This window comes from Pleuronectes platessa, chromosome 20 (assembly GCF_947347685.1).
Source record: "Pleuronectes platessa chromosome 20, fPlePla1.1, whole genome shotgun sequence".
Lineage (NCBI taxonomy): Eukaryota > Metazoa > Chordata > Actinopteri > Pleuronectiformes > Pleuronectidae > Pleuronectes > Pleuronectes platessa.
In genome coordinates, this window is record NC_070645.1 from 12,165,405 (window position 1) to 12,191,270 (window position 25,866).

The 25,866-nt window shown below is 42.6% G+C and overlaps 1 protein-coding gene across 4 annotated transcripts in view; it reads right to left on the reverse strand.

The window, feature by feature from the left end:
• Positions 1 to 2,654: 2,654 nt before the first annotated feature.
• Positions 2,655 to 25,866, reverse strand: part of phldb2b (pleckstrin homology-like domain, family B, member 2b) — a 39,664-nt gene continuing 16,452 nt past the window's right edge. For 2 of the 4 annotated variants that reach the window (XM_053412316.1, XM_053412320.1), the window contains 19 exons: positions 25,132 to 25,251; positions 22,790 to 22,974; positions 21,310 to 22,521; positions 17,528 to 17,902; positions 16,088 to 16,249; positions 15,691 to 15,828; positions 14,385 to 14,513; positions 12,849 to 13,004; positions 12,583 to 12,693; positions 12,351 to 12,425; positions 10,782 to 10,928; positions 9,963 to 10,103; positions 9,767 to 9,866; positions 8,495 to 8,645; positions 6,085 to 6,175; positions 5,844 to 5,990; positions 5,335 to 5,554; positions 4,878 to 4,963; positions 2,655 to 4,641 (listed from right to left, as the gene is read on the reverse strand). In XM_053412316.1, coding sequence (XP_053268291.1) covers positions 4,501 to 4,641; positions 4,878 to 4,963; positions 5,335 to 5,554; positions 5,844 to 5,990; positions 6,085 to 6,175; positions 8,495 to 8,645; positions 9,767 to 9,866; positions 9,963 to 10,103; positions 10,782 to 10,928; positions 12,351 to 12,425; positions 12,583 to 12,693; positions 12,849 to 13,004; positions 14,385 to 14,513; positions 15,691 to 15,828; positions 16,088 to 16,249; positions 17,528 to 17,902; positions 21,310 to 22,521; positions 22,790 to 22,974; positions 25,132 to 25,251 — 3,887 coding nt within the window. In that variant the 3' untranslated portion in view covers positions 2,655 to 4,500. The remainder of the gene's footprint in view (positions 4,642 to 4,877; positions 4,964 to 5,334; positions 5,555 to 5,843; positions 5,991 to 6,084; positions 6,176 to 8,494; positions 8,646 to 9,766; positions 9,867 to 9,962; positions 10,104 to 10,781; positions 10,929 to 12,350; positions 12,426 to 12,582; positions 12,694 to 12,848; positions 13,005 to 14,384; positions 14,514 to 15,690; positions 15,829 to 16,087; positions 16,250 to 17,527; positions 17,903 to 21,309; positions 22,522 to 22,789; positions 22,975 to 25,131; positions 25,252 to 25,866) is intronic. The other 2 variants (XM_053412317.1, XM_053412319.1) reach the window with 2 other exon arrangements.

A 25,866-nucleotide genomic window follows, 5' to 3' on the forward strand; every position in this document is an offset into this window, starting at 1 on the left:
CTCGACGCTCGATTACTGAACCGACTGCACAGGAGGAGGGGGTGGGAGGTGTTGGTGTGTGTGCGGTAGCACGCACACACGCACGCACACCCCCCCCCCCCCCCCCCCCCCCCTCTCTCTCTCTCTCTCCAACCCGCAGAGATCATATTTCAAGTGAATTCTTAAAGAAACAGACGCTCGTGCGTCGAGTTCAGTGGGAGCCTGAACCCTTATCCCAATTTAACCCTAACCCTCAAACAACCCTTTAACAAAAATGATAGTTGGACTGTTACCATCCTAACTAGCTGGGATTATTAATTAATAGATTCCGGGTTTAAAGGTTCAGAGTGTGACACTTACGTGAAAGGGATCTATTGGCAGAAACTTAATATAAAATAATCCTAGTCATCATTTCACTGGTGTGTTTCATCTAAATCACATGAAATGTTGTTTTCTTTACCCTCGAATGGGCCCTTTATATTTAAAAACTTAAGCAGTTCCTCTCTACGGAGGTTGCCATGTTTTATTTACACAGTAGCCCAGACTGGACAAACTAAACACCTTTTGAGATTTTATGACGACTGAAGGCTACAGATTGTTGTTCATGTTTGGAAGGGGATGGTGGGGTTAGTGGTGTTCAGCTGCAACATCCAATTTCCCCACTAGATGTGACTCAATCCTATACACTGAACCTTTAAGGAATTAATCTGAATTTTTGTAATGGTCCCCATCCGCCTGTGTAGCACTCATTAAAAGGATAGTAGCAGTAACTAGTGGGAGGACAACAGTGGACATTTAGGTTATAAACATGGTGTAAATTGTGCTGTTTCAAGTCGAATTTGAATTTGTCGCGGCTTCCGATCACCACAGGAGCAGTATGGAGGCGTTCTGTTTTTATATTTACGTTTGGGGAAGTGGTCACCATTTACCTCAATTTTATTGGATTTAACTACAACGCTGTTTACCCCTGGAACTCCCAAAGTGTTTTGTGGTCTCAAACACTTCACCCAACCCTCCAACGGCATAGTGGTGAGTAGATAATAGGTTAATTTTCATTTATCAGTGAACTATCCCTTTAAGAGTGCTGCATATTAACTCTAAGTGCTCTTTGTGGTACTTGACAGGCCAAAATGTCCTCACTCTCTAGGTTCTTGGCTCAAAATGGTTCTCACAAGTACACACACACACACACACACACAGTGGTCTTTCCAAGAACACTCACTCAGTCTATTTACAGCCAAGGCTCGTTGAACTGAACTGAACCAGGGTAAACCCGCCAGTAAAGCAAACTGGTCTTTATATCAATGAATCCATTCAGGCTTTTGAATCTACCCCTAAACTGATGATGGCGTTTTCGTCTGTCCGTCTCTGGATTATATTGTCCTGCAACGTTTGTGGACTGATGAATGGCCTAATGAGCGGCCCTATAGGGAAATATACTTTGCAAGGGTATTAGACTACTTCATATTGTGTACTTACCTGCATATATACATATATTAGTACGTATATCTTATCTTATCTGATCTTATCTTTGTTCGTTAACAGCAGTTGATATCTTATCAAGCCACAGATGAAACAGTCCAGGACTTTCCCACATATGCTGATTGCAGTGCAAAGTCCACCCATAAACATTACTACAGGGAAGATGACATATTAAATGATCATTCAGGGCAGTATATCAAATTACTGTGTTGCTCTGTGATTGGAGCATCGAGATGTGGTCAGGCCGACGTCATGAGTGACCTGATTTGCTGTCGGGCACGCTACTGGTTTAAAAGTGTCCCTATATATATTAACATGACTCCTACTGGCCTTTTCGACTGACCTCTGCCACACACGTTCCACAGAGCCCTCACAACTGGCACAGTGCATGATTTAAGGCCTCCCCCTTACTGCTGGAAAACATTAACTTTGGTATTTCAACAACCACACGTACCAAACTTTTCAAATCACACTGTGCTCAACATCTGCTGGTCTTAAAGGTATATGTTGCAGACCACACTGTGCTTCTTGACTGTACATTGTTGATACTCTAGCATCAGGCTTTAGTTCAACATGTGAAGATGTCATTCATTTTGCAACAGGCAGGTTTTTCAGGTCTTACAGGTGCAATGAGCCATTGAGCCTCGTCGTGATTGGGGGTTACGGACTAGAACTCCATGACTACTGGCTTGCTGCTTGTGCATTGCAACTTCCTCTACCTAATTTGACTTCTTGTGTTTTGCCCAATGACATGTAAGTGCATGGACAGCTGATATGAGTCAAGTCCACATTCCAGTTCTTCAATTTAACGTGGGTTATTACTTGAAATGGTTGAAATGGTCTAATGTTCAAAAAACACATCACTGTCCTGATACTGTCCATTGTTGTAGCTCCTCTTTTTAGCCTCTGTGTGAAACACTTGGTTGGAGCTCCTTTCTCTTTAAGCCCCTCCCCTTGTCGATAAAGCCAAGTCTCTGATTGGCCAGCTGGCCCACTCTGTGGTGATTTGTCAAAAACCTCCAGCGAGCGAGAAGAGACACAGACTTTGGGATTTTTTACTTTGCAAAGCTTTACATACACAATGTCTCCTTTAAGCGTCTATGCAGGTCAGGAATGCAAATGGTAGCAACGGCTTGTAAAGTGAAAGTTATTAGTATGCTCTTAAACACACTTATTACAAAATGGACAATAAGAAAGTAAAATTGTATTTTATTGTTCATATGGAAATAGAAAAGATACATGCATTGGCATAAATACAGTATAGAAGGAGCAACATACAAATAATTATTTTAAAAAAGGTGAAAAATGTTTTTCCTTTAATAATTTAGCATTTCTTAATGCTGCTTTTTTACTGTCACAGGGTATTGAGTGTAAATGAAAGGACAAATGAATGGAACATCTTCAGAGTAAAGCTGCAACACGAACAATTTGTGTATGTACTGTCTATATTGCACTTCATGGACATGTACTTTGGTCCATAAAACAAAACAATAAGCAATGTCATGAGGCAATATAATGAACGCACCATTCAGAGGACGTTTTCTGACGTAGTGTAGAGGATGATAAAGGAAGCTTCAGTAATCAATGCGGAATCGTCAGTTGAAACAAATACATCAGTCACATGGACGACAATCAAAGCAACACATTGAAAGCTAAAGGACCAAAGCAGCACGATTATCGGCCCGTTTTTACGCCTCAATGTCTATTAATTGAGCTTGTGTACCATAGATCTCGTCTGTCAAGCAAATAATAAAACAATATTTAGTTATTTTTCTCAGTCAGTTCTATTTCATTTGCACATCTTTCTCACCACAGACAGTTCAGCATTTATTGTATAGATAAACGTAGATCTTAAAAATATAGACAAAATATGACAAAAACGCACAAACAGGAGTTTTAAGTGGATAATGGCTCATTAAGTGTGATATCTATTTTAAAACAACTTAAAGAAAACAATATGTACAAATATAACGACTGAGGGTTATTAAAAGCCAATATTCCTCTTTCTGATTTAACTCTTGATGAAGACCTGTCACATGACAAGATCAAACAGTGGTTTCATCTTCAGTTCTGAGCCCATGGTGACACTCTTGTAAACCCAGAAGAATAATACATCCTACATGATGGATCACTATTTTAAGCGTGTAATTACACCCCAATGTAAATGTGCTGTGACTTGAATTACTAGTGACAGTGAATATACAGTATATAAGAATACAACCTTAAAGCTTAATAGGAACCTCATAGAAAATAAATATTTACATCGAGTACACACAGAAAGAAGGCACTTTTTTAGGACAAATATATATGACGCCTGTAATTAAATCAAGATGAAAAAGTTTAAATATAAAATATATTTGCTCAGCTACATTTGCTAACTTTATATGCATTATTTATTGTGTACACATAAAATGGAATAGATGATTTACAATGTGCTGGAAATCACCTGACATTTGATAAATCCTTTTAAAATTTGAGTTGTTCCATGACACAAAACAATTATTGAAGGTTGTTTGGCACTTAGCATTTTAAGATACAACTTTGACGCATTTCACCTGTAGAAGTAACTTACAGGATGTAGATACGGACGTAATAAAGCTCAATTTAGCTGGCCGAAAAAATTGTTACAGTCAGCGCATTAATTAAAAGAAATACTAATGTCACCTGCATGTGCAAATCCTTGTAATACTCCTGAGCCGATTGCAAGGCACTGCAGTGACCATAGCACCAATTTCACACACTTAATTTCTTCTTTTGGCCTGAACCTGATTGCCTAACAATGTCAAAACTATTATCGTACATCTGCCTATTCTATTTCACATGAATGGTCCACATAAAAATTGTAAAACCCTGCCCATATTGAAAGTTATAGAACTCAAGGCAGCCGTCTCAGCAGAAATAGTTTTCTTTCTTCAGCATAGATGCAAACAATATCCATCCAGACACTTCCAAGGATAAAAAAGGGAAATAAAAAACGTAATCTTTGGAGCCACAAAGAGCAGTAACATGTCGGCGTATCCCGCAGCCATAACCCCTTCACTACACCATGAACTGGGTGTATCCCTCAGCACCCGTGACGATTACATCCATCCAGATCCTCATCGCCTCTGGAGAGGGAGCGACCATGTAGTAGACCCGGTCGTGAGTCTTAATACTGAAGGTCAGGGAGGGGTTTGGACTCTGGAAGGAGAAGAACACGAGGATGAGAGAAGAGAATGCCCCGAGGGGAAAAGTAGGATGAATTTAAAAGTGGGAACAAATTGAAAATAAAGAAAGACAGGAAGGAAACAGAAGAATACTAGAAAATAAAGCATGATTATTAAAAGTTAAGAAATCTTATTTTTCACAACAGGGGTTAGTAGCATTCATCGCTGTTGGAGTAATATACAGTACAGGCAAAGGATGCAAACACATACCTTGTGTGCATTCTTCAAGTGATCATAATACACTTCCTCAATAGCTTGAAAGTAGACGACTCCTTTCAGCTTGACTTCATGTTTATCTGCAGTAGATCAATATGAAATTAAATATACAGTTGAAAATATAGGAGATTTCACTCACATTGGTTCCCCATTCCCTTTATATATATATATAGAAAAAGTATATACATATTTGCCTTTTTGTACACTTTTCAATTTAACACAAAAATCTCTTTTGACAAACATATTTAGTCTATATGGTGTGGCAATATACTTATTTGACAATAAAAACAATACATAAATAATTACTGATATAATACACATAATTCAGTGTAAAGTTCCTGACTGATAAGAAGGCGAAACATTGAATTTATATATAATCTCCCCTGCTCTGTATGACCAACACACACACGTCTCCAGTTGGGTGCATGTGTGTGTAAATCTTCTGTCCTACCTGCATAGTAGGAGAGTGTTCGTCGGTTGCGGTCGAAGACAAACCAGCGTTTCTTCCACGTTTTGATTTTGCCTCCCATCTTGACCAAGTAACCGCGACAGGTCTTTTCGGAGATGGACAGGTGGAAGCATGTGTCGGCGCTGTGGCCCGCCGACTCGATGTGAGCCCGCAGGTCAAAGTCGTCCTTTCTCACTGGCAGGTAGCGTGTTAATGGCCGGGACTGGAGGGGAAGAGTGAATGAGCAAGAGAGGGAACCAGGTCAAGTCAAGACAACGATGCGTTTCTAATTTCTATTAATTAGAAATACAATTATGAGCCATTGAGATGTATACAATATTTAGCAGTTTGTGGTAAAAATACAAAGTTAATAGGTATCGCTTATATTCAATTATCTTTAGGTATAAAGGAGAGGATAAGAAACATCTTCCTGATGACACTGAACAATTCACTGGTTGTCATTAAGGTGGTGTCCCAGTATATAATCACCTAACCACCAGCACTGTTCTCACCTGTGCCCTTTGTTTCTCTCGCAGTTTCACCTCGCGGTCGATGAGTTTTTGGCGTCTGCTCGTCTCCTCCACTAGCCTCTTCTCCAGCTCCTCCCTTCTTTTCTTTTCCTCATCCAGCGCCTGCATTCGCATTTCCATCTCTTGCTCCTGAAGAAATCAATCACATACCAGTTTAAGTTGTGTCTCCTGGTGTTTAGGGTGAAGATTTTGAAATCAGGATTTGATGAATCTCTGTAGTGACCTTGTTTTCGATAAGACGGTTCTTCTCCATCTGAGCCTCTCTCAGCAGACGCTCCATCTCCTCCAGCTTGGCAACATTTGATGTGCTGGCACTACGGAGCACAAACACAACACATTCATTTTAAAGTTAGAGTAAAACAAACACCAAACCATATTTCAATGTTGAACCTTACATTTCATCACATTAAAAATGTCATGAAGCTATTAAGTTAATGAATTAAACCTAATGCACCAGCAGTGAATATATTTACTTTGTACAACTTTGAGTCACTATGAGAGCTGTAGATATTCTGCACTTTGCCTTTTGCACTTAATATTTTAGCGAGACTGTGGTAGAGTATGTTTTTTTGTTTCTGTGCATGAATAAACGATCCCTGGATGTGTGTGTATAGACGTCCATATAATACTGAGAGTACATACAACCTATACAATCACTAGTTCGATTTCTGCCTAAATGCTGCCCTCTGCTGAGAATTCTCAGTATTATTCATGCTTGTGTGTGATCTGAATCAATCTAAGGAGTGGAGACAATCATGTCCGCTCTAGTTTCAGGTCCCCCAGACCGCTGATTATCTACACATCACATGAATTATCACAGGGAAGAGATATGTGCACATGTTTTGTCATTTTATCCCTAACAACAACATTACTTGTTTCTCTCTTCATCCCTCGATTGTTCCCTCTCTTCCTCTGACATGCAAACACACTAATTCTTATCTGCAGCGAAAAGTAAAATGATATCCCAACTTGGATAAGATGATTGGTAGATATTGGACGATATCCAATCAAATATTTATAATAATCAGGCAGACAGAGAGAGGGAGGAAAGAACTAAAGCATCTGAAGAAAGGATTTGGAAAGATATCATGACAAAAAAGGATTTTTCTATACAGTTTCAACAGTTTCACTTTGCAGCATCCTGTATTAATTTCAAGAAAACTCGAGCCCTGTCGATATGGATTTCTGAGACTAAATCACATACAGATTTAAGGGAGAAATAAAGTTTCCTGACATAAATAATTTAAATATATATATTTTTTAATCCTAAAACCTCATTTTCAAGAGACTTTGACAAAGAAATGACATTGAGACTTGATATTTAATAGTTTAACCGTAACCTTTATCATAAAATAACTAAATTAAATACGAACACAAATACTTCCAAAGATACTCTATACTATACTGAAAATATATAAATATAATAATAAATCTTTTGTGCATTGTTTATACTGTAAAATAAATGTTTCATATCTGCAACAGTAAAACAGCTCATATTGGCACATTTTTACCTTCCAACCAATAACCTGATAGGGCTCTTCTGAATGCCTCCAATTAGACTTTGGACGTACTATCCAGGTAGTTAACACGTTCAATATAATTCACTTTCGTTAACAAAGATTACTGGTCATTACACATTCAACTCCATTCTTTCCTCTTCCTGCAGCTCCCCCTGCCTTTCTCTTACCTCAGTCGACGAGAGGGAATCGTTCTCATAGTCATTGCAGACTAACCCAGAGCAAATATATTCCTTTAAGTATTTGGGTTACTTGAAAACAACTTAATCTTGCTCCAGCACTTGCATCTCCACAAAATGGGACATCACTGACCAGATAACAAAACTAAATCCACTTCTTTACTATCCTTAAAACTAATTTGTTGTTCCACCACCACGCATCCTGAAATTCAATGTAAGATGCTGCAACAGAATTCAAACTGGAGCCGTGCAGAGGAGAACATACAATGCAGGGAGATCAATCTGCAAATGGTTTAGGGGACAAGACCAAACCATTGAGAGGAACAAGAGAAGGGGGGAACAAAAGACAGATGCAACCACTGGAAAAAACATGAGGGGGGAAAAGCAGGCACACATGGTTTTAGTCCAAGCTGACTGGACCCCAAAAATGTACCCCCATATTTAAACTGGTTCGCTCAGTTCATCTGAACCTGAGGGGGTTGACTGACATACATACACACAGACACACACACACACACACCGAGGTTTTCTCTCCTCTGTAACCTGACCCCCAGGAGGCCTAATCAAGAGTTCCCCTTTACTCATAACACACACAATTGTACAAATCCTCCGAGGGACCATGAAAGGCGGGAAACCTCTCCACACACTTTTTACATTAACTTACTTTTCTTCCCTGTTCTTTGTTGCTGACCGCCCCCCCACCCCTAGAATCAGTGTTTCATATTAAATAACACAGAGGGACATTTTGGGGGTTTTCTGTCTGTCTCTTGTTTTGTTTCATCCTCTGTTTGTCATTCTTTCGTGGTTTGTCAGTTTTCTCATAGCACTTATCAGCCTGAGGAAGAGATGATTTAAGGTTCAGCAGCACAGACAGGCTTAATTCGTATTGTTCCCTTAACTTCTATTAGTGTCCACAGTAAAACACGTGTGAACTTACTTGGAGACATTGTCAGGAGAGCAAGCGGAGATGCTGGTTTCAATGGAGTCCGTACTATCCATGCTCATGGTGTCAAAGGCCTGGTGGTCACGGTACCCAAAGGCATCGAGGTAGACGTTGGTCTGGGAAGCGGCTCTAGAGCCAGGCTGACCTGGAAACAGGAAGAAAGAGAAAAGACATTTAGTTAATTAACAGTACTCTCGCGTTTTCCTGCACATCCATGTTGTACCTGTTTCAGTCACATCCTCTGGTGCAACGCTCTCCCCTGACAGCTTCGAGTTTGGATCACAATGTCCCGCCACAGTGAAACGAAATTATATCCACACCTTAATGGTCGCAACTCTTCCTGTGTCCAGAAAGTCAAACTAACAATGTATAAAAGACTCCTGAATTTTATTTCAACAGTCCAAAGACGTTTGGGGAAAAAAAATGAGACATCCTCAGGACGAGAGCGAGGAATGGTGGCAAAATTACAGCGCCGATACTTTAAAGAGAGACAAACTCAGCCTCTGGGTACAGGAAACAGAAACACACACACACAACCTGATACTATCAGCTCCATGCAGCAGACCCACCCATCTGATGAGCCACATCAAGGAACCCAAGGGACTGGGGGGCCAAATACACATCCCAGTGTCAGGCACACAAAAAAAGGCAAATAAACTGTTGTATTAGATAGATTAAATGTGGCACATAAGGATATCCATTTTCTTTAAAGACCAAATACACATTAAACTGAACTCACAGCCGCAAAAATCTAGGTTCAAAACCACAAGTCAGCAAACGTCCAAACCGATAGAAAGTAATAATACTGGTGAGTAAAAAGATTTTTAAAAAAAAGTGCTATTGCAATAGGAAGTTTCCGTGTAACGAAGTTTTTGTAACAATGAATAGTAGACGCATATAAAACACCTCTAACAGTTGACACAACAAGACTAATTGTTCATTCTCAAAAGCATTAGGAAGAAAGTTGTCCACTTGTTGTAACGGTCTGTATCACATGACGGGACAGCCCTCCTCCACTCACATTCCTCCATGATCTTCCCCGACAGATAAACAAAAACGCAAAGATGTGCACACCCACCCACAACAGCCCTATTTGGGTTATTGTGACCATATAAGGCTTATTTCCATGTCACAACCCAAGCGAGAGATTGAGACACAACTGACAGATTCAAACCCTCGTCTGCTCTCTCTTCATCACTATTTTAGGTTTCCAAGCATGTGTGTTAGTGGATGTGTGAGGGGTTGTGTGTGTGTGTATGTATTCACCTTTATGCAAACACCGAGAATCATTTTCTTTGCTGGACAGCGAGAACATCCTTGGAATAATGCTGCCACAGCTTGTGCTCTGTACCAGGGGCTGATGGGACTACACAGAACCATGAAGAAAAAAAAACGTTTTTACTTATTCCTTAAGTTAATCAATAAACAGTAGAACTCCATAGAATGATCTGTGCGTGTGTACCTTGGTGGGGTAACTGCGTCCGAGTGTTGCACACGTGAACTGGCGGCTCATGTTGGGAGGGACCTTCTTCCTGGGTAATGTGTCGCTCAGATGGGACCCATCTCTCTCGGACCTCTTTCTCTCCTCCAGCAAACGGAAATGCTGATCAAACAAACGCACACACAGACACACAAAAACAGAGGGAGGAGATGTAAACCGTTCATTTGTGCATGAATTATTTTTTAAATTATTTATTTATTTCTCAACCTCAACATTTATCTCAATTAAAGTCATAACAGTCAATATGATCCTGGTTAATTTTAGGGGATTTAACATGGTCTCACTTTTTTATACCAACTATATGTATACTTTGCTGCCCTCTAGTGGTAGTAAGAAAGAAATAAGACAACAAGACAATGTGGCAGACAAAACCACACTCCATTGACTTTTTTCACAGTAGCTACTTTAAACACGAAACTTTACCTGGCTGAGATGGTGGTGGTGTTTTTTGACAGGAAGAGGAGGTGGAGGAGAGTCAGGGAGAGGGGAGGGGTCTCGATATGACACCATGTTCTCTGGCCAATGCACAGAGGGGGTTTTGGGGAAGGGGCGGGTATTACGATGGGAGGAGGAGAAGGAGGAGGAGGAGGAAGAGGAGTGACAGTCGGCAGGTGAGGAAGAATAATAGGGCTTTGGAAAGAAGAGAGGAGCGTTTTGGAAAAGTGAAAAAACATAAAAGGAGGAGGAGAATAAAATATTATTCCACACACACTTCTATCATCTGCGTCTGTGTAACTAACAACACACGCAAGCCCTTTGCACCACTACACACACACACACCTCATCCTCCAGTGGTTTGGGGGTGTCATCGCCAGGAGAGGGCTTTGCCTCGGAGTCAGGAGAGGCATTGGCCAGAGCAGGGGCGGGTTTAGGGTCTCCTCTAAGCTGTGAGTAAAGCTCATTGATTTCACTGACTGTGACATAGCCCTGGAAATCATCAACAGAGAGATGGAGGAGAGAGAAGGGGTGAGGCATAGCATAGCCATATTAATATGTTATGACAAAGTAGTCGTTAGATTGATGCAGTAGTTTCAAGGCAAAAAAACAGGGGAAAAGTCCTGTCAATTAGAGACAAGCTACACTGTAAATGATTGAGAGGAATAAACAAGACATTTCACATTCTTACGAGGTTACCTCAGGGTTAATATGTGTGAGTATGTGCATAGAATTATTATAATAAGTCTCAACTCAAGTTCCTGGCAGTCTAAACAAGAAACCAATAGGAGAGGAGGAACAAAGCATTGGGGGTAGAGTCCTCCGAAGATGATTGTAAGGAACTGGATGATCCAGGCATTCTTTAATGGATCTGTATCGGAATCCAAATTGTTGTTCAAAACTGTGTTATGTCCACTTCATCTCGATTGTGTTGCAGCTCCTCTTCTTTAAGACACCTGGCTTCTACAGTGCAGCATCAAGCTGCTTAAGCCAGGGAGGATTAGTATGGACTGTAGGAATGTGAAATATTATTTGGACGCAGTGGTGATGGAATCTGACTACAGTAGGAGAAATGCACATATATTCTCTGTGCTCCAACGCTAATAATCTGCAACAGTCAGTATAAAAAACATTACACTAGCAGCTCAGTTTTGCTTTCTCCAGTAAAATGACAAATGTGGACGGTGGTAGTTCACATCAGCAGTCACTGAGAGTAACCTGATGGCAGGCCAACATTTAGTTGCTCAGCTGTGTTACAAAAACAGACAGTAGGTTATTTAATCAACATTAAGTAACGTCATTTAGCAAGTGTGGCAGCGGACTCTGTCGGCAGATACCCAAAGTGAAAGGAGTCAGCTTGGAATCCCCAATAGGAAGAAATGGGTTTAAAAAGACAATCTGGACAAAGAAGAAAACAGGGGATAGAGGGATAAATTAGTAAAACAATACAAAAGGAAAAGGAAAAAGAGGAAAGGAGGGGGGGGGGGGGGGGGGGCATGTAGTTGTTGACTGCACCCTCTCACTGACTGCGTTTCCATGGACAGTAATATTCAGACTGTTGACCATAGGCCTATACATGTTAACATAATGTGACTAAGGTCAGAATACTCCACAAGTCCACATGTCTTGATTGAAGTATTGCCTAGATTGTGTAGTATTGAGTATTATTGTCTTAATCAGGTTATTATGGGAACATCGGTGTCCATGAAAACGTGTCTATAGTTTTGTTGGAGGGAGATAATTGTAGCCGATGTGCCGTCACAGCAGAAGTCACTAAAAGACCCTCGCAAGCACAGAGGGAAACGCTCAGCCATTCAAATAACAGAGGCTCCTATCCCTTTTTTTTTTTTTTAAATAGTTCAAAAGGAGGCATCAGTCTCATTTTCTTGCGTGACAGCTGTGAAATAAACCTACCTCTCTCAGTGTGGAACCCCTGCTTCCAGTGAGGTCGGCATGTTTTCCCTCCAGTTGGGAGAGGTTTTCTTTTTCCTAAAAGATACACACAAAAAGGGGAAGCAAAACATAAAAAAAAATATTTTAAAAAATGTACCTTTTACTGATGCTGGACTTTTATGAACATTTTTATCACATGCAGAAGCGATGAAAAGTCCCATGCATACACAGGCAAACATGGATTTCCTTGTACCCTTTGCAGCATTGATTCAAGGTTGCTCCTCTCCTTCAAGAAGCTCTGCTTCTCTCGCTGAGCCTGCTGGGTAATTTGTGCCGCCTGCTTCTTCAGAGTCAACAGTCGCTCCTGAGTTTTGTGAAAGGGGAAAATAATGATGGATTGTTTCTTCACAAATTATTCAAAAAGACTGCATTACATTAAAATACAAAGTCTAGATGTTCCTGTACTGATATTAAATCAAAACATTGTTGTTGGGCCAATAGCGAAGAGGCAGTTGTCACCTTGCGAGTGACTGTGCTGCGCTGGTATTCTGCGATCTCTCGCAGAAGCTGCTGTGTGTGCGTCTCCTTGTCCTCGTCCTGCCTGCTCTCTCTCTCCAGCTGCTGAAACTCCAGGTCCTCGAAACGCTTGGTCTCCGCCTCAAGCACCTCACAGTCCTGCACACACACACACAAGAATAACGCATTGATAAAAAGGCATGATAAAGGAATGCATGTGTAAAGGAATGTGTATGCAAGTGGTTAATAAACGCACACAAAAAAACCCTGAAAACTCTTTTATTAGAAAAGCAGCTTAGAAGTCGTGATTATTATAATTTTTATAATTCAAATATGAATCTTTGCTGCGTATTTTTATTTTACCTTAATACGTCTTTTCCAACTGGTTTGAGAAAAACAGAATTAGAGAAGCAATCATCTATTGACAAGCACCTTCTCCTTTGCTAATACACTGACAAAACAAACCGGATACCTGATGTCTTATTTCAACAGTCATGCAGACAACTACACCAAAGCATAACCAGTGTTTTACAGTTTAGGCAACATGTTACATTCTGCAAGCATTTACCCAAAATATAGAGTTGAAGAGTTATACAAAGAATGAAGACTTGGCCTCGACATTCTATAGGTCGTGGATTTCTGTGAGCCCCAAACAGATCTTAAAGCTCATCCATCAAGATAACTCATACTTTTACAGGATCAAACCATTTCACGAAATAAAGAGACGTAGTTAGTTAGACGGTGAGAAGTGAAGATGAAGAGGAAGATGGACACAGAGAGCAAGTTAGCCGAGGAGAGAAAATGTTCACATGCAGGTTCAAGCATGCAAGCATCATGTTAACTCAGCATTTATTGTACATTGATCGGATTTTGTTCTGGTTTTCTGCTTCCAGTGAAGTTCCCACTTTGTGTTGCTATTGTTGCTTGTAAGCTTGCCTACATATTGTGTTTAACTTTCATGGATCCATGGGTTTACACACTCAAGATTCTGAGGCTACATCCATACTGTAACGTCATTATTCTAAAACTTTGCTAACTTTGCTAATCAACTTTGCTACTGATTTGTCTTTCGGCCACACTACTCTCAAGTTTTAGAGATGCTAAAATGGAGAAGTTAGGAAACACTTCTGACACAGTTTAGTTGGAAAACTCTGGGACTGTGTTTTGGTCTGGACCGGCAGAAATGGAGATGTTTGCAAAGGTGACGTAGACGCTCACAACCGCTTGCTGATTGGGTCTTTTCTGTCACAACATAGCCTTTGCTGATTCGTCAGGCTCCTACCACATGACCAGTTTCTATTTAAACAATCTGCAACAACCAAATTGACACGTTTACACCGGCACACACATGCCCAGTGATATGTTTTATGGACTTGGATTAAAACTGATTTGGAGCCAAACCACTTGTGAAGGTAGAGTAGCTGTATGGATTTAGCCCGAGTTTCACTTTCCTCATTCACCAGAAAGTGGTCCGATTTTTTTGGGACCCCGCTGTTTCTTCCTGTGCATGCATGAGTGCGGTGTTGGGTGTGTACTGACCCTGGCTAGCTGCTCCTGCAGGGGCTCCTTGGTGGCCTCAGGGCAGCTGTCCAGCTGGGAGCGCTGCTCACACACAATCTGAGCCAACCTCTCTACTCTGCCCCTCTCTGCCTGCAGCAACTCACACGCCTTCGCATACACACGAGGATGATGCCCACACAAGGACACATGTACCGTGTACATGTTTTTTTTGTTTACATATAATTACAAAGACACACACACGCGCACACACACACACAAACAGGACAAAGAGAGGATGGCAGCGTTAGTTGGATTGGGGAGCCACGGTTAATTACTACAACGACTGGGTCAGCGATATTAGCTGAGAGGGAGGGGAGGGAGGGAAAGCTGAAGATGTAAGATCTGCTCAAACGGAGCAGGGAGTAAAAATGAAGGTGGGTTGATGGTATGTGAAGTTTCATTAGTTCTGTTTCCTGCATTTTTTTTCTTTATTTGTTGAATGAAAATTTATGATGGGTGAGAAAGAAAGGGATATATGGGATGTTTCAGCAGAAGGTTAACTAACACATGAATGATTGATTCAATAAATACCACACATACACGCACACACACCCAAAAACCTGAACAAGCACTCACATTCACCACTCTTAAACATGTTTAGCATTTAACTGTTGAAACTGTCTTTCCCTTTGACTCACTCAGGATCTTAATGGGGTTTTACCATTGACTGTATGTACCTCTAATGTGGTTTGCATGGGAAATTCACAGTCAGGGTAAGACTCAAGCCAACAGAGGAGAACTTCACAGCACATGTGTGCGCGTCCCCCATGGCAGTGTGGGTAAGATGGGAGTGTTGGTGACCGCTATACCCTGGGCAGTATTAACAGATATATATTTGGACCAGAGATAGCATGAGAAGGATTAACACCTATCAGTCGGTCACATGATCCCAACATGTTGGAGAGTCTTTGAGTAGCACATGTAATTTGACTATCTCTCACACAAACACTGTTTGCTGGTCGCTGGTTTCAACCATAAATTGTACATAGAGATGGACGACGCGTCTCCGGATTCTCCTGAAAGACAAAATATCTCTGATACGCGAGCACCAATCTTGTGCTTTATTGTCATTCGGAGCCAGAGAGTCTGCGCAGTAGTGACTGAGGTATTGAGGTTCCATTGATACACACACTCAACAAATTGAGTCTCAGCTGTCAAACATGAAATTTCATCAGTTTTGGATTAAACCTCTTTATATTTCAAGTGTCCTCTGGAAAGGCTCTTGGTAGAAGTACCTACTCCCTCGCATTGTTTAACAAAGCACAACAAAGCTCACACAGCCTACCTTGTCTTTTTCCTGTTGGGACTTGGTCTCCAGGTCAGCCATCTTGTTGTAAAGAGCTTCCAGAGCCTCTTTTTCCTGCTGGATAGCAGCCACCTCTGACTCCTGCTCAGCCTCCACCAGCGCTCGCTCAACCTCCACCTTGGACAAATACACACAGCAGAGCTGATTTATGAAGACCTGGTGTATTCTTAAATTCTATTATAACTTATAATGGCACCACTTCAAAATGTGAGCTTTTCACCTAGATATAAGAGTTTAAGTGGTGTAATACAGGTTGACTTCCACAATTTGGAATGCATGTGTACTGTGGATTAATTGCAACGTTTAAATAGTAGTGTAAAATACAGTATTAATTTTAAATGAATCAGTCTGTGGCAGCTGACACTACGAGCTTTACCTCGCAGGCAGACTCTTCCACTTGGTTGTCCAGGTCCTTGATCTTTTTCTCCAGCTCCTCCATGTTGTTCAGCAGCTGGATCCTCTCCTCCTTCACTTGCCTCACCTCCTCCTCTGAAGGTCTCACGTCCTGTCGGCTGCGTCGGGCTGCGTCCTCCAGAGCCTGGTAACATCAGCAGGAGAGTTAGAGATCTTATGCATTCATAGGTGGCTGTAACACTAATCCACAACTCCACAAATATAATAAATCAGTGGCATGAAGTGGAAAAGGAGCACAGATAATTATATCACACACATAGATAGAAGCTCTCCATTATAAGTTCTCACACTTGACCAGCTCTAATAAAAGCTCTGTAGATATCTCACATCTGCGTATGGTAAGTATGTGCGTGTCAAGACTTTCCCAGTATTAAGAGGATTGATCCTTAGCTTTCAGGAAGAACATAGCGAGTCGACACTTCCCACAATTAATCCCGCTTAATTTTGTAAGAAGCTGACCAAAGTCAAAGGTGCAACCCTCGCAGTCCTGCACTCCTTTCCTATGTCATGAAAAAATTATCTCTAGATTCAAGACGGCAACTGTGCCTCTTAACACATTACAGCTTTCCTCACAGAATGACACAAAACAACTAGAAATCACTTCTATTCACCAACTTGCACAGTCTCCGGTCTCTCTCTTGCCAGCGTTCTAGTACTCTTCTCTTCACTTGTAATTTGTCGTAATGAGTAGGATAGTCATGTTGTAATGACACGTGATATCAAATTACACCCCACCACTTCAGCTGCTCTCTGATATGCACGGATCTCCGGATAATCTCCTGAAATTATCCAGAGGAGCTTTATGTGAGAACGCAGAAATGTCCGAGTCAGTTGCTGGGGACATTCTCCTGTTTTTTCCCTTCCAGCCCCTTCGTAAAAGTGAAAATACAGCAGGATTATGTCCAGAGAATTGGACACGTATACAAATTCCTCAGGAGGAAAAGGAGGTGCCAAACACGTAGAAGACGCTGACTTGGAAAAATGATTTTTTAAAGCTTTTGGATGAAAAACAAAAACACGTGATTTCCACAGAAATATTTAAACGTCCTGCCCTGATCTCCTGCTCGAGCTACCCGGGCATCCCCTTTCACGTGAATGCTTCAGCATGTCACACACTGTGGGATAAAGCAGGAGGACCTTGACAAAACCCATGCACACACGTAAAGAACATGTAAACTCAACAGAGACGGGGATACGACTCAAGAACCTTCCTGCTAAACAATTAACCGCTGTGAAGTGACCCTGATAGTAACCAACCTATGAGGTGGAACCAATTAATGTATCAGTCCCCTATTCAACGCTCGACTAGAAGATGTGATATTAATAGGAGAGCTGTAGATGTTGTTTTAACACAAAGTAGACATCTGCATTCTAATTAGAAATCAAATACTGCTTCTCATACCTCATTGGTCCTCTGTGCACGCGGAGAAGGTGAGGGGGCAAAGCTTCGCAAACTGACAGTGGGCGACTCTGCCCTATTGTCTCGTTGGCTTCTGCGCCACTGCAGCTCGTCATCGTAGAAGCCGTTCTCTGATCCGGGGGAGGTCATGTGTCCGCTCCCTGGGGTGTCGATAACAGCCGAGAAGTCAGAAAAGACAGAGGGTGCGTCATCGTCGTCGTCGTCCTCATCGTTCAGTTGGAGCTTCTGGAGCTCCTGGTTGATCTTTTGGAGATCCGCCACAGCTGAGGCGGGACTTGAGGTCGAGCCGCCACCGTCCCTCCCGGCCTGGCCCAGCTCCGTACAGAGAGACAAGATGGTCTCCAGCCGCTGTCGCTCCTGAGATAAACACACACATATAAACACAAGCATGAGTTACATCGTATGCAAATGCAGTAGGAGGTTTGTTGTTGATTATTGTAATAAAGTAGCAGGTTATTTAATAAGTTTTACTTAAAAGTGAAAAGGCCTGATTTCAAATTGTGTAGTCAGTTTTTTTGTGTTGCTGTTAGGATGCAACAGAAATGCAATATAAGCCTATTTAACTAAATAAAATATATATTTTCATAAAGCTCAGGAGTGGTGCTGAATGTGTGCACCAAATTATAATAACACAGATAAAATAATAATTAAATAAAGATATTACAAGTTGAGATATATCAGCAGATGTCAAACAGTGCAACAACTTCTGACCCTATGAAAAACCTTTCTATTAATACATTTTCCCCTTTTTCATACCAGTTCTTAGTTTTCCTTTCTTCATATACATGCAAACTGTGTATAGAAAATGTAAAATTGCTCAAAGCAAATATTGTTTAAAATGTACTAGAGCAGAGTCACAACAACACAGAAAAGTTTTACAACTCTTCAGTGTTCAGGTTACCTGAGGAAGCATCGCTGAAATCACTGTCTGGCTTGTCCTTGTTTTGTCGAAAATATACTCTGCATTATAATTTCTTGTGTGTCACTGCACACCGATTTACTAGATGATTTCCCAGCTACAAAGTCTAAGTTCCTCTCAAAGGGAATCCTGGGAGAAAGAATCCCCTATTCCCTCGCTTCGGCCAGCCCGGATGAATCTATAGAGCTACAGAGGCTGCAGGGAGTGAAAAGTCCTCTTACAGGTTCTGCAGTCACTTTCCTGGAGGGTGTTACATGAGGAGCCTGTGAGTAATGTTAGAGAAGGAAAGATGGAGGCAGGAAAAATGTAACTCGGGATGGCGGTGTGTGTGTGTGAGAGCTAATGAGGCGGTGGACAGCTGTCAACTATGATCGGAAGAGTACGCGAGAACAAGCTGTGCTCCAGACAGAGGAATGTGTCTGTGTGCTGCCACTGAGGAAACAAGACTCTTTCCAGGGAATTGTACTTTAAAAAAAAGGGAATCTGAACCAGGTGAAAGTCTTGATACAGGAACCTGCTTGTTTAGAAAGCCTGGAGATATAAGTCCTATGTAGGAAAAGTAAACTTTTATAAATAATTAATCACAACATTAAATTGTTTGATAATGTACTTTACATTTATACATTATGTGTACATGCACACAAGCAGATATTCACAGTGTCCTGTGTAATATGAACCAGGAGCTGAGACCAAAACAAGCCAGTGTCAGTTTGTCACCTTGCTCGATTCTAATGGCCACAAGCCTCTGTGGAGCCCTTATAGTAATCAGCTGTCAACTGGAGAGGGACAGATGAGAGCGGGACAGATGAGAGCGGGACAGTGACCACGCTAACAAAATGATGGATGGATGGACTAATGTGAAGGGAGAAGACGAGGGGATCATACTGGGAGACGCAGCATGAGCTCGTACTTTGGCGAGAAACTGAGAGAATGTGCCGGCTGTTAAATATTTCGTTTTTTTTAATCCTGATGTCTATTTACTAACATTTTAAGAATGAAAATTAATATTACGCAATGTCATAATTTTAGCCTAGGTGTCATTTTGGAGGATCAGAAGATCAGCCTGACGCATGTGTTAAAATGAGGAATGCAGAACATCTTGTTTCAATACAAAATGTCATCTTTTGTCACATCAGCCGCACATTATCACAAAATCTAGACTCTGACGGACTGAGAAAGAAACTGTGTCTATTCCAAAGAACAAGACGAGATGTTTGATAGAGGTCGACAATAAGAGACCTGCCTGGTATTCAAAGTCGTAGTTTCTCCGGAAACACCGAGATTGTTTCAGGATTTTAGATCCAGAAGGAAAGAAATTCAACAGAACTCGTGTTCTACTTGCTGCTTAATTTCCTATTTCCATTTTTTTCTTTATTCTGGTGATCTTATGACTATTTTTAAATTAAATTACCATTTTGGAAAAATAATGACATTATTCTCCCCCCCAAAAAAATTCCCTCAATGTGGCCCTTACATTCCATTATAACATTTTTATCTCACGCTATCTCTCCATGTTTCTTTCTCCTTATCTCTGCCCCTTTGTTTTTCTTCATTACTTGTCAGTGATCCCATGATAACAACAAACAAATTTCTGCTCTCTTGTTCAATCTGTAAATTTTAAACCATTTCCTGTGCCACGATTGTCACACATCCCTTTCATGTGATTACTTGAAATGAAATGAAATGAAATGCCATAACTGACATTAAACCAGAACTCACCAAATCCATCTAAGCTGCACATTATAAACGGCACAACTGGTTATGTGGTCAGCTACCTACTTGGTGTTCCCCTGCAGGTTTCCTGTACCACCACTAGAGGGCAGACACAGCTTGAGAATTAGACTTGATGCTGATGACTTGCTTTCCATTCCAGCTAATGTGATCAGTTAATTTGAACCTTCTGTTCAAATCATGGTAAAAATCACTTTGACAATTAATTAAAGAAAGGCAAATCACTGCTTCCATTTAAATGCATATTCACATGTGCCTCAGAGGAGGTTGCAGTTTTTATATCATCCACTAAAAATAACAGACTAAACCAAATTAAACCTTAAAATGGTGGGGTGAAACGTAAATATTCCATCTTGAAACTAAACAAGTAAAAAATGTTTCTCTGATCAAAGCAGGACATTCCATTTTTATATCATAACTACAACATGTGGGGGTTAGCCCAAAGCCACTGGGAGGTTCGTGGAGCTGTTTAGTTTGTACAGCATCCAGAAAACTATTTCTCACAGCTAAAGAAGAAGACAACAGTTCACTCATCTACAAAATGAGTAAAGGAAGAGGGGGGGGGGGGGGGTTTGAGTCCACTTGTCATTACACAGTATGTTGAGCATCTGTATGTTTTTCCACCTGCTCCACCATGACTCTGCTCTCTAATCTTCGAGAGTTTCTCTGACCGACAACTGACTGATGTGCTCTGTGGCTCTTCGGTGGACCGAACCACACTGGGTGGTTTTCCAGATGACTGATATAAACACACATTACACACGCGCACGCACGGACACGCACACAATCCAAGCCCGGGGTTAAGAATAGTCCTGCTAGAAACGGTTAACTGTCAGAGACATCTGTGCGAGTGGTGAACCTCACTGTGTGCGTGTGTGTGTATTTGTGTGTAGTTGTGTGTTAAGCTCCCTGGGAGAGTGCATTTGAGAGGACAAGGAGGAGGTCAGTGATGGAGGGAGGCATTCCTAAACACATTCCTTTTCTTCCACCTTCAGTAATTTTTAACAGAAACGATCAAATAGAAATATGTTCCCACAGTGTGGATTTACATTTGCTGGAAGACATTAGGAAAACTTGGCGTTCTTTATGCATCTGCACACAATCTCCAACTCACCAGTCTCTCCACCTCCTGCTCTCGTAGTCTCTCCTCTTTTTGGTGCTGGTGGTAGTCCGTCAGTTCCTCCTTCCCACTTAGTGAGCTGATACTGCCCCTTCTTTCCCTGAACCCCCCCTGGGGAGGCACTCCTGCCTTCCCAAATGACGTCCTTCTATCGCCGAACCCCATCCGAGGCTCCAGCCCCGCCTTCCCAAACGAGGACCTCCTCTCCCCAAGACCAAGCCCCAGGGTACCGTTGAGTTCCAGATCGACCCCTCGCCTCTCCTTTTCTGCCAAAGTCTGCTCCATTGATTGGGAGACTCCATGGCCGGCATATTGTTCTGTGTCTGGAGAGCTGGGGGTTGTGGAGCTGATGGTGCCAACTGAGCTAGAGGAAGTCAGACTGAGCTTTTTGGCCACACGAGGCGATGAGGAGCCCCCTGCTTTGGATGGGATGGTCACATCGGGTTGGGCTGTTGTGGTCGAGATGGAGGGGGTGGTAGATGGCAAGTTCTTGGTAGAGGAGAGGGAGATAGACACAACACTTTCTCCCTGATTTGGGGTCTGAATTTGATTCCTGCTGTAAGCACCATAGTGGTTTGCATCCTGGCTGATGTTGCTGTAATGGTCTCTACTAAATTTGTGACTCCCAGCTATATCGGATCTGCGTGGGGGCAGCGTTGACAAGGTCATCGATCGACCGTTTTCATGAGGAGAGGACGAGGGGCAGAGGCGTGGCAGGGAGCGGCTGTACTCTCCTCCCATCATCCCATTCAGCGAGCCCCCCGAGTATTTCCTGGGTCGACTGCTGGGCGATGGCTCCTGGTTCCCACAGCTGCGACGTCCGAGACGGGGGCTTGAGGGCATGCTGACTGCTCCTCCTGCCGAGGGAGTGCGGGATGAGGAGGAAGGGGAGGGAGGAGGAAGAGAGAGGAGGGAGCCATCCATACCAGCAACAGAACTTGAAGAGCCTCCACCGTTCCACGCGGACATCAGCGGAGAGGAGCTCTGGCTGTGCAGTCGCCGGCTCTCACCGACATTGAAGCTGTCCTGGTTGCGGGAGGAGCGGGAGGCCAGATAGGAGGAAGGGTCAGATCGACGTCCAGGGGGAAGGGGGGGAGCCGATTTCGAAGACATGGGTGGACGATCCGAGCCGTAGAATCGCCTAATCTGTTCCTGACAGGCTGATGAAGATGTGACAGGACTTGTGACGGGTGTTGTGGGGGGGGACTGAGAGAAAGTAAAGAGAGTAGAAATATTAAAAAATGTCATCTTATTGAAGTGTCTAATGCACATTTATACACAGAATGTAATGGTGCAGCTTCAGTAGATCGAAGTTTATGACTAAATCATTTGTTGCGGGTTCAACACTTTAGTAGAGCCCAGGGATAAAGCGTGAACCCTGGTTAGCCCAAGACAAACATCCAGGGTAACTGGAAAACCTCTTAAAAAGAGTGCCCCAAATAAACCGTTGGGGTGGAGCTAAATGATGGCCGACCTGTGTCATGCTGAAGTAGGAGGGGTTTGCATTCCCATTGGCTCTCAGGCTGTTCTCCAGGGCAGTCTTCTTGCGCTGCAGGGTGTCCATCAGGTCCCGGAGTTCGGAGGCCGACCGCATGCCCCTTGCACTGCTGGTGCCGCCCACCACCGCATAGCTGTAGTCACTGCTAAACTTCAGGTAGTCTGGAGGGAGGGCAGAGGTAGAATGGGCAAGACAATTAATGGACAACATGGGAACCTGACGATACACAAATACAGGTGAACAGTCGTGGGGAAGAGAAACAGGATGAGGAAACAACAACAAGTGTGTCAAATACATGATAAGACAGGTTCAAAACAAAAACATCTGTATGGCAGGGACAAGCCACAAAGATGTATAAAGATTCTATCAAGATCCATGGCGTATTTTCGGGGAAATCAAGGAAAATGTAGAAAAATGCCCTAACACGCAATGTTAAAGAGTCTGCTTCCAGATCTGTACCCCCATTAAAATGTAATGGTTTCTTTTCTGACTCATACTGCACCCTTCTACCAAGTTTTGTGGCAACCCATCTAGTGTTTATTTGCATAATCTTACTTACAACTGGGGGTTAAGAACCATAAATGTTGGCAGGAAGAAGAGAAAAAGAAAGTTTGCATTACCTGAAGCTGCAGCTATTCATAAACGGGGCCCTTGGCAGAACAAACCCAACCCAAACAATTCCCAACTGGCAGGAGATCTCCCAGAAAAGGACCAGCACACACACACACACACACACTCGCACAAAACCCTCCATCTGATCCAAGACAAACAGCTCAACTCTAACTGGAGTTCGGTTCCTCACTATAGGATTTGGGGAAATGAAAAAGACCACAAAATATTCTGGAATACCCTTAAGAGGCCCCCCCGACCCCCACTTTGTGCAGCCTTTTATTTAAAGCCGCTTTCAGCAGTGGAAGGGTCTATTTTCCAAACCTCAACCGACTTCATTTTTACTTCCTCTCTGCTAAATTTAACTCAGAAATATCAGCCAGAAATTTGTAAAATACCTCCAAGATCAGCTGGAGTTCATTTGATCGATAGCTCCAAGTCAATTCTGTTTCAGAGAATCCCTAAAAGCCGGATCTCTCAAAATATTGTCAACAAAAAAACGTAGGTAAAAGAATTGTGCAGTGGAAAGGAATGTGTGAGAAACCTACCTAGCTTTTTTTTTATAGTTTATCATGTGTGGTGCTATGTGGAAAAAAGGAGCCATTACAATGTTTAAGCTCGGACCACCCAGTGTTTGACTGCCTCACACACCCGCACGCATAAGCTGCGGCTCCGCCTGAGAGAAATGAGTACGCTGCACGTCCACATGCCAAGAGCGTACATGTGTGTTGTATTCAACAGCTACTACCGCCTTGCTGAGTGGTATTGTACGAGGGAAAGTAAAGGATCTAAAAGTGCACGTCATAGGGCATGTGGAGAGAAATGGGGCAGAAAATCAAAGACATCATCGGATCTGCACACGCACACACTCTCTGGGTATTTGTGTCCATACATGGGCAGATTTATACTGGAGGTCTGGTGTGCATCAACTCTCCTCTTTTGTGACCACTCTCATCTACGCCTGGCCACTCTTGCCTCTGTGTGAGTCTTCACTTTAGGCGCACATGTCCGAGTGGGAGTCTTGGCAATCTGAAAGGTGTGTTATAGATGTTGGCAGCCAGTAATAACACAGATGGGTGTGTGTGTGTGTGAGAGAGAGCGATATAAGTCTGCGATGTAAGGCGGAGGGAGACAGGATTGCATTCCTTGTGTCTCGGAGTGTAAGGAGAAAGGATTCCAGTGATTATGGGATGCCTGCACCTTCCACACCGTCCGATCAATCACCACGGAGACAACGGAGCCCAGCTGAATCACCACGGCGATGAAGGGCCACCAGATGACGAAAACATTCCATCATGTTTTGAATTTAAGTTTGAGCATGTGTGTGGCAGTGCAAGCGTGTGTTTAGGAGAGACTTCTGAGGAGTGCTGGAAGAAAGGGCTGCCCCCACCCAATCTCCTGCTTAAACACACTCTGATCCTACACACCTGCCTGGGTCGTGTCTACCTGCAACTTTTTTGAAAGGGTGTTGATGTTACTACAGGGAAAAAAAGCTGATGAATGTCTAAAGGTGGAGAAAAGGGGAAAAGCAGCTGCGTGAGGATGAAAACCGAGGAGGTGGAGGAAAAAAAGATGGTGATGCGGCAGAACAAAGGCAGAGGGGTGGAACAAAGATAAAAAGAACAGGGATTAACTGCAGTTCAGGGGTCAGGGAAGGGTTTTACCGTGTGTGTGATTGTGTGTGTGTGTGTGTGATTGTGTGTGTGTACCTGTGTTGTAGGCCAAAGCCGACACAGGACTCTTCTGTGGAAGCATGCTCTTCATTCTGCTCGCCTCTTCAGGGTGGTTGAAGCGGAAGAAGTAGGATTTACCCAGACACAGGGAATAACCTGGAGAGAAAAGAAACAATCAAGTAAGTCGTGGCCTTTTAGTGGATGGAGCTGCTTTCATACCGGCTCTAAAGTCTGCACATATCAACACTGACATTTTCTGGAGGGGCCGTATGTGAGAATGCAAATGTCCTCCTGCATTCTTCATATGTGAACGGCCAACTCCGGAGAATGTGCGGACCCAATTGTGAGGACATTTTCCAGAGTTCAAGTCTGAAAAAGACTCAATAGACTAAACTTTAACTAGTACAATTGTTCAGTAATTGCTGAGACGGCATCGTGTGATTGGATCATTCTTCATGAGGGAGAGATGAAAATTGGAACGCAGGAGATGGAGGGGGAGGATAGAAGGGGGGAACTGGAGAAGAGGATAGAAGAGGAGATGGGCAGAGTTCAGAAATAGGGGGCCGGACATTTTCCAAAATTATCGATTGAAAACAGCTCGGGTTATTAGTACATCCCGAACACCGTATGAAGAGTCGCGAGTGGAGCTTTAAAATTAGTATTTTTTTTCACAGCCCGACACTTGCACATGCTCGCACACAACCAGCAATCCCAGACCACACTGTTTATTCTGGCCATCAATTAGACTGAGAGGGCCAGGTATTAAACAAG